An 8925-nucleotide genomic window follows, 5' to 3' on the forward strand; every position below is an offset into this window, starting at 1 on the left:
CAGGGCAGGTGGAGGGGCCCCTTGGCCACACAGAGGGGCAGCAGAGCCAGGTTTGAGTCCGCTGCCCATGGCCTTGCCCACGATGACCTTCTCTGCGGGGGTTGTGCCCCTGGTGCACACGCGGAGCCTAACTAAAGACCCCTCCAACTTCCCCTGACGCCAGAGGGCTGGGGACTCCGCAAGCGCTTAATAAGTGCTCCGAATATGGAAGCCAGAAGGGCTGGGGACTCCGCAAGCGCTTAATAAGTGCTCCGAGCATGACTGACGGGGCCACGTGGGAGAACTGAGACGGTCACTTGCTCACTGAACAAGCACTGCTTGAGCACCTTCTGTATACTACACTCAGGGATGTGGGGGACAGCCCGGGTGGGGTAGGGGCAGAGGCAGGAAGCAGCAGCCCTGGGGGCAGTGACATCACCCAGAGAAGTGAAGCAGGCAGAGGGGAAGGGAGAGGTCCAGGGCGGCCGACCACACCAGGCGGGGGACGGCCCCGCAGCTGCTTTATTTCATGGGGGGACAGAAGGACCCCCTTCAGACCCCACGTTGAGCCCTTTTCTCTGTCCGGGGCTGGCCCTCAGACTGGAGGTTTCCCAGGGCTGGAGCAGGGCAGGTCTCCCCTGTTAGATTGGGATGTCCCAGAAGAAGGAGCTGAGCGTCTCCCCTCTCAGAGTAACGGGAACAATTACATCTGGAGGTGGGGGATTTGGTCTCCTTCTTCCCCGGACCCAGGAGCGTTTGGCAACATCATAGGGGCAGAAGGAGTCATCCCCAGCTTTTGACCCAGAAAGCACAACGATTTCTGCAGGAAAAGAAAAGCGGAAAAGAAAAACCTCAAGCCCAAAAGTGCGTCCACCCCTGGGCTTGGCAGCATGAGATTTGAGGTTCTTGGATCTGGATTTAAAGAGGAACCTATGTCCTAAGGCGGGGGCTCAGGATGGTCCGCAGTTCCCAGGGCCCAGGGCCCAGGGCAGGGCAGGGCAGGGGGTGGGCGCCCGGCCCCAGGCTCAATCCTCATCCTCGCTGGCATAGATCTGGGCTTCCCAGCGCTCCGCCATGGCGTTCTTGTGGCGGGTTACCCGTGTGGCCTCCAAGACCTGCAAGAGGAGGCACGAAGTCCCCATCGGGGTCCTAACGCCCCCAAAAGGGGGTCCCAAAAGGTCCTAGCTCCCCTCGCTGCTAACCCATAGGAGAGGCCTAGAGCAGGGGTAAAGCAGGACCATCCCCTCCTCTGTTCCAGACCCTCTACTCCTAGTAATAGTGCCAAGGAATGTGTTAACTCATGCTGAGCTCCACAGTAGGGAAATGCCCGGGTCTGGCATTTTGGACTCAGCTCAAAGAGGGTCACAAATGTATTCCACAAATCCACTGAGGTAGCTGGCCTTCTACACATCTCAGATGAAATGCCTCCCTCAAAGAAAATGCCCCTGTCTTGGGCCGAGTCAGCCCCAAAACCATCTGGTAAAGAGGCTGCACATGGAACCTCTTTCCACAATCTATGCTCACGACAGGCATCAAAAGCAGGTCACAGAAAAATCCACCTCAGGCAGACACTATCAATCAAGAAGGTATCCAGGGAAGTCCCCACACCCAGAAGAAGGGCTTCTGAGGGCCCTGACGCAATAGGGCAGGGGGCACAGATGTGGGAGGGAAAGGCTCAGGTCCTCGCCCCCAGGAGCACACTCACCTCCGAGTTGACTTGGTCAGTGGGGTTGAGGCCGGCATACTACAGGAAAGGAACATATGTCAGCCCCCAGGGCCCTCTAGCCCTGCCCACCCCAGAGCCCCCCTGGACTCAATGCACAGCCCCCTTAGTCACCACTTGGGGCAGAAGGGAAGGTCTTCCCTGCCCACCGTGGTCCCCCCAATCACCCCAAACTCAAAGCCATCCACCATGCTGCTCTCCTCAGTGACGCCTCGGTCCGTCATTTGCAACTGTTTTCTCTTTGTAAACGTCATCGTAATAAAGACAGTTGACATCTATGGAGCTCTTGCTGTGGCCAGGCCCTACTCTAAGGTTGGAAGGGCGCTGTTCTTATTATCATGCTCATTTTACAGAGGAGGAGACTGAGGGTCAGAGAGGAGTAGGGTCTTGCCCATCACACCGCTGGCAAGCTGCAGGGCTGGGACTTGAACCCAGGCCCCTGGGCTCCACTCTGCCCCAAACCTCTGGGCCAGTCTCTGAGCACCAGATTGGCGAGGCTGGAGCTGGTGTTATTCTCCATGGTGTCAACAGTACCCGCCCAGGGAGGAGAGGGCCTCATGGTTAGGAATGTGGGGTTTGGAGTCAGGCCTGGGTTCAAGTCCTGGCTTGGGAGCTCAGACTGTATGACCCTGGGCATAGGCGACTACAGCTTTCTCCAGAGAATGGGCCACAGGACATCCCTCCAGGGTGTTAAAAGCAGAGTGTGTGCAGAGCTCTGAGACATCCCTCATGAGGTGTGGATAATAATCAGAAATAACAATGATGGTAATAAACACATGAAAATAATAAGGGTGATTTTGATAGATTGCCACAGCTCTCCTCCTCCAAGCGGAGCTGCCTCTCAGCCTTTGGCTCAGGGGGACAACCTCATGGTGGGGACCCTGCTTATGTGGCCCAGACATGCAGAGAGGCCCAGTTTACCCATCGTGCGCCACACGTGTGGGGGACACAGGCGCACAGTCACGGGCAGGGCAGTGAGGGAGGCAGGTGTCAAACCCAGCTCACGCTTGAGCCTTGCCTGACCTTCCCTGGCCCTAATGGGGAGCGTCAGACCTTGTCCAGGCCTCCAAGTGCATGGCAGGGCTCGAGACTCACCCACTGCTCATTCTTCTTCCTCTGCCTGGGGGCATCCTCAGCTGAGGCCTCTGCCGTCCACACCAGGCCGGAGTGCAGATGGATGGGGGTGAAAACGTGTGACTCAGACACCGAGTAGCTGTCCGTGATGCCTGGGGTAGGGAAGGAAAGAAAGGGCATCAGGGAGGATCCCGGGGTCTCCTGAGGGCAGAAAATTTGTCAGACCCCAGCCCAAGGGACACAGAGTCTGGCTAAGAGGCTGGACCAGTTAAGGAGATGGGTGAATGGACAGACAGAGCAGACAGCAGGTTGCAAAAACTGATAGACAGAGTGACCCACATAGCCAGTTAGGAGAAACTGGATCCACAGCTGAGCCGACCACACAAGGAGAAAAACATTAAAAGTCACACGGGGGGTATTTTGCCTTGACAGAAAAGGAGCAATCGACCAAGAGGCTAGGACATCTGTAAACCTTTATGCACCTAACAACAAAGTGTCCAAATGCATAAAGAAAAAGCCCAAGGCAAAGTTATTTCTCCAAAAGCTACTGCTTAAGCAGACAGACCAGCTGACCGGGGTAGTAGACGAAGTCCCCCAGATGCCCCCCCACCCCCAGCCTCTCCTGGCACCCTCACGCTCCTCATGCCACCCTCCTCTGCTCCAACCTTTGAGACTCTGAGCAAAGCAGCCCTTCCCAGGACCCTGCCTCACCAGATGCGCGGGAGGAGCTCCTGGAATCTTGGTCACCGCACTCGTCTGGAGGCAGGGAGAAGACCTCAGGGTACAGAGCGCTCCGCCGCTCGTCAGCCACCTCCCGCTCCCGCCGCAGGACGCTCTCCACCTCCCTCTCCAGCAGCTCTGATGACTGGGACTTCTGTAGCCTCAGTGCCGGGGCCCCAGCCACCTCCCAGCCCCAAACTCGGGGGGCCTCAGCTTTCTCAGGCTCATCCGGGACCCCGAACCTCAAGGGACGCAGGCGGAAGTACTCCCATCGCACGACACCCCTGTTGGCACACAGGGGTCCCCGGGGAGGCTCCTGCTTTGTGCTTGCAGGCTTTGCAGAGGATCCCGAGGGATGCCTCTGAGACCCCGTGGCCTTTGGAGAGCCCACAGGCCTGGCCTCATCGGCAGAGAGACCGCTGGGCTTGCGGTAGGTGTGGAAGGCTGGGGATCCTCCCGGGGGCGTCCGGGGGCTCAGGAATGGCTGGTAGGCATCAGGTGGGATGCGGTTCACCTTCCTCACCTCTGGTGTGGGGCTGGCTGCGCTGGCATCTGGGGTCGCGCTGAGGATGGAGTCTGCGCTGTGGACTCTCCTGAGGATGGGCTGGGGGCCTTCGGAGAACCAGTCGGATGTGGACGCCCGGCCCACCTGCAGGCCCTCGCGCCGGTGGTCCTCCTCGCGCTGCGACCCCTGAGCAATGTCCCGCTGCACGTAGAGCGACGGGCGCCCCCTGTGCGGCCGCGGGGCCGTGGCCGGGCTCGCCTTGCTCAGCAGCGGCCTGGCCGGGATCTCCAGCAGCTCCTGCTGGCTGGCCGCCCGTTGCAGCCCCCGCTGCTCCCGGAGGTCTGCCTCCCGCTGCTGGGCCAGCCGGATCTCCCGCTCAATGGGCGTCTCCTTGGCGGGTTCCGGGGACCCCTCTTGGGACCAGGAACCAGGGTCATCCGAGGCTCGGGCACCAGAGCTGGCGGGTAAACCGTGGACCCTCTTCTCGTCCATGACCACCTCCTTCTCCTGAGGCTTGACTGGGACGACATACCCATTGACCAGGGGTGGCCCGTTCAGGGCCTTGGAGGCCTGGCTGGCCCCAGGTGGTGGGATCCGAGGAACCCCCGCACGGGCGTGGGCCGCCCCGGGTGGAGCGCTCCTCTGCTCCAGGCTCAGGAACTGCCGCCTGGCTGCCAGGAAGTCGATCTGCTCTGTGTCAATCATGTTCTCCTCCAGGGGCGTGGACTGCGGGCGGCCGGGGCTCCTGGGCTCCCCGTGGTCAGGGGTGCCACGGAGCATGGCCACCGTGCCGCTCTTCCTGACCGCCTGGTCCTGAATGACCGCCCGGCGTTCCCACTCCAGGTCACGTGGCCGCCAGGGCGGGGTGTCCCCAGCCTCCAGGTGGTAGGCCTTCACCTCCGTCTCATTGTCCTCCGGGCAGGGCAGCTGTGGGGCCAGCCGGCCGGGGAAGTCACGCAGGCTGAGGGGTGTCCCCGTCTGCACCATTTCCAGAGAGGCCTCGTGGTCAGCAGGCCATGCCACTGGCTCATCCTGGCCCCAGCCTCTGGCCATGGACCTCACGTCCACCAGCTCAAACGAGTAGCTGGTGTCGCCTTTGAAGGCCATGCCGGCCACACGGGGTGAGTGCGGGATGCTGAAGATGGGGTATCTGGTCACTCGGTCCATGTTCTTGGGGTCTCTGCCCACCAGAGGATCCCAGGGTGGAGAAGATCTGGGCTCACTGAGGGAAGAGAAAGACATGTCAGTCACCAGGTCAGAGCACCTGGGGGGAGGTGCAATCCCACTCCCTTCAAGGGCAAAGTCCTGGCCAAGTGGCCTCTGTGACTGGCCCAGGGAAGGGTAGGTGACCCAGCCCTGCCAATCAGAACATTCCACCCTTTGGCCTCTGCGATTGCTTCAGGGATGGACATGTGACGCAACCTGGCCAATGACGTGAAATCCTGGGACTTTGCAATTAACGTGGAAAATTGGACCCTCTTCCCACTGGGCTTATTAGGCTGGTTGGATGAGGCCGAGAGCTGTTGGGGGGCCATATGTGTCCTCTTGTGGACGCATCTTGCTTAAGAGCACCCCCAATCCCAACACAGCATCCTAAAAACTTTGTTTGAGCTCCTGGATCCAGCCACACCTGAATCCCTAGGTGCCCCTGTACTGACCCAACGACTCGGCCCCTGTGTGTCTAACATTTGCAGGTACCCCTCCCACCTCCTCTGCCAGACACTGCACACCCTGCAGGGTAAGCCTTCCACCCAGTTCACCGCTTCCAGACCCAGGGCCACCCCTAGACAGCCTCTCTCCCAGGGCACACACACCCTGAGGTTCCTTCTGTGATTTTTTCCATCTGACCTTTACAGATGAGCCCAGTGGGCCTGCCCCTCTCTTGGGGATGTCAAGTGGGGAAACTGAGACCCAGAGAGGGGTGGTGACGAGCAGACTCCCACACCCTGGTTCTCTCTCCTGCACCTGTCCAGCAGGACACCTTGTCCCATCCCAGACAATCCTTTTCCTCAGCACCATAAAGCCAGGCTGGGCTAAGGAGCGCCTTGGACCTTGTCCCGCTGGGCCGGGCGACACCCTGACCCAGTGCTCCAGGGGGCCCAGCCCCCCTCCCAAGAGTCCCGGCTCCCTCTGAGCACAGCTCCAGGAGCCGTCGTGAAGGCCTGGCACTTGCTCTCACACCTCTGTGACTCCTGGCATCCTCACACCCTACCCAGGGCTCTCAAGACCGCCATCCGGCCTCAGGCCAAACCCCCAAACTCTGCAGGCACCAGACCCCAAGGTCGACCCTCTTCCTCCTGCCTGTGCCAGAACGACCCTTATTTCTGTTCCTCCACAGCCTTCTTAGCTACAGCCTACAGGACACCTCCTCCAGGGAGCCCCCCCACCCCCGCCGCCAGATTGTCCCCACCCTCAGAACCTGTGGCCTGATCATCCTGTGTGTACCCAGCCCGGCACAGTGTGGAGCCACCGTTTTACAGCTGAGGAGAGGAACTCAACTCCTCAAGCGACCATGGTCCCCCGGCCTTGGCCCCCCGGTGCCACCAGAGCTATTGGGTCCATCGCTGCATTTTTACACCAACTTGCTTGTGAAAGCTAAACATGGTTTTAAAAAGAAAAATGCAGACCCTCCCTGAACATGAAGTCGATCATGGGGAACCATGTTACACCTAACGCAGCATCACGCAATCTTTCAAATATTGAGACTATAATTAAGAAAACAATATTAAAAAACAAGCAGGCTTGGGTAATAAATTCCAGCCAAGCGGGCAGAGCCTCTGTCCCAATGATGAACGTGGCTGGGGGTGCACATCTCTTTGAAGGGAGAGGGTTCTATTTGAGGCCTGTCACCTCCCACCTGAAGCCATCAGCCAGGACCCTCTCGCCCTCCCAGTGGGCCAGGTGAGCACCCCCTCCCTCAGCCCGGAGTCTGGTACACAGCAGGTACACAGTGGCTGACTCTCACTCTGGGTGCTCAGGGCCCAGGGTTTGGGCTCATTCTAGCCCAGACCCGGATGCCCCTCCAAAACAACCCTCCAGCCCCAGCCCCCCCTGGACGGCAGGTCGGGTGCCCGCGCCCTGCAGCTCCCCTCGGGGGGCAGGTGTGGCAGGACTGACTCAGAACCATTTGCCTAGTGCGGGGCCAGAGGCTCACCCAGCAGGATTTATAAGCCGCGTTCCGGGAAAAAGAACCGCACGCCCAGAGGGTGTCAAGTCTGCCTGTGGGTGGGGCAGTGTGGGGGACTGCTCCTTCCTCAGCCCATTCCTTCTGGGTGATTCACTGAGGTCAGTGGGGTGGGGTCCCCCTCGCCTGCGTCCTTGGGCAAGTCTCCCTTCCGACCTCAGTGTCCACACCTGGACAGTAGGCAGAGTCCAGAGCACGCAGCTGCCACCACGAAGGGCTGCCGTGAAGACTCGGCGCCCTGTCCCTGGTATACAGTAGGCGCTCGATAAATGCTTTCACGGCAGTGGCTGATGTTATTATTTATACCCTGGATCCACCACCGATCTCGAAGTGACCTTGGGGCAGGCATTCCCTCTCAAAAAGCCTCAGTCTCCCTGCCTGTAAAGTGGAACGTTGCTGACCCCACCGCCGGGTGTAGGGAGGATCAAGGAGGCCTGAGTGGGTGCCTGGCGCAGAGAAACCCTCGGGGAGAAACGCCCTCTTGGAGGCTTCGTGGACTCTGTGCAAATGAGTAGCAATAGCGCTCAGAGCCTCCCAGCTCCTGGTGGGGGTCCTCGTAATTGGGCATCTCACACCGGCAGCTTTTTTGCCTCTCATAAGAGCCTGTGACGAGGGGAACCATTCTTCTCCCCAACATATAGCAGAGGAAACCGAGGCCCAGAGAAGGGTCACACCAGGGAGTGACAGAGCAACAGGTTCTGAAGCCAGGGAGTCTCCACCTCCTCCTCCAGGAAGCCCCCCTGGATGGCTCCTCCCCAGCCCCAGCTTTGTACCCTGTTGATACCAAAACTGAAACTGGGTTTATGGTCCCTGGTGCCACACACCTGCTTCCTCATCACCGCGACTGGCCTCCTGCCCTTGGGCAAAGGCCTGCTGGAGGGGCCTGGGGCTCAGCAGGGATGGGCTCCTGGGCTTCTTCTGTCCCTCGGGGCTACGGTCTCCGGGACCCTGGCTGGCAGAGGCCCAACCCCTGGACACACCTGGACACTGGGCCAAGTCTCTGAACCGGCCCCACAGGATCCCAGCTGCCCTCCCAGAGGCTGGACACCTCCCCACGCTGACTGCCCCATCCCCCTCCTAGGAGCCCTCCGATCCCACGGGAGGGTTGTAGGCTGTTTAAGGCCTCCCCAAGCAGGGCGCTGGCTGGGGCTAAGCATCTCCCCAGAAAGCTCCAGAATTCCCAGAACCAGTGGGGGGCCCTGTGCCTCTGGCCCTGGGGGTGCCGGTCAGGCCCCTCACTTAGAGGGTCAGAGATCAAGGCCCCTTGGATTTGGGGTCCTGAAGCCCGGGGTGGAGACTGGGGACCTGGCAAAGTTCAGGGATGGGGCTCTGCTCCCCTGGGCGGGTGCAGCGTGGGAAGGGCACAGACCTGGCCTCAGAGCCAGCCAGCGGGTACAGAGCGAGGGGAGGCCCCCGCCAGCCCCTGGGACCCCACTGAGTCTGGAGGGGGCTGAGGGTGGGGCTGGGGGCTCCCTCCCTGTACCCTGAAGGCCCCGCCGGTGAGCAGATGGTGCCGCTGGCACACAAACGCCCATGCCCAAAGAAGAGCCCACCCCACTCAGGACCCCCGCCCCCCCATTTCCCCAGACTCACCTCTCGGCTCTGAGCCGCAGCAGCCTCCAAGCCTGGCTCTGACTCTGTGGACGGCACAGGGGCCTCCCAGCCCCGCCCTGCCCCAGGTTGCCAGGGGACAGAGCCCCGCCCCGTGAAGCAGGTGCACCCCCTCCTCCCAGGCCCCAC

The 8925-nt window shown here is 60.7% G+C and overlaps 1 protein-coding gene across 3 annotated transcripts; it reads right to left on the bottom strand.

Moving 5' to 3' along the window:
• Window positions 1-213: 213 nt before the first annotated feature.
• MISP (mitotic spindle positioning) lies at window positions 214-8752 on the bottom strand. Of its 3 annotated transcripts, XM_027085887.1 has the most exons (5): window positions 8010-8752; window positions 3488-5223; window positions 2798-2928; window positions 1685-1723; window positions 214-799 (listed from the first exon to the last, which is right to left on the bottom strand). In XM_027085887.1, exons 2-5 carry the CDS (start codon window positions 5166-5168, stop codon window positions 683-685), a joined length of 1968 nt encoding a protein of 655 aa, XP_026941688.1. In that variant the 5' UTR covers window positions 5169-5223; window positions 8010-8752; the 3' UTR covers window positions 214-682. The 3 variants fall into 3 exon arrangements, with proteins under 3 accessions (XP_026941688.1, XP_026941686.1, XP_026941687.1); XM_027085885.1 differs by having other exon boundaries at window positions 3488-8752; XM_027085886.1 differs by having other exon boundaries at window positions 682-1094; window positions 3488-8751.
• Window positions 8753-8925: the final 173 nt, after the last annotated feature.

The sequence above is a fragment of the Aethalodelphis obliquidens genome, unplaced genomic scaffold, assembly GCF_003676395.1.
Source record: "Aethalodelphis obliquidens isolate GAN/ISIS:26980383/991018 unplaced genomic scaffold, ASM367639v1 scaffold53, whole genome shotgun sequence".
Lineage (NCBI taxonomy): Eukaryota > Metazoa > Chordata > Mammalia > Artiodactyla > Delphinidae > Aethalodelphis > Aethalodelphis obliquidens.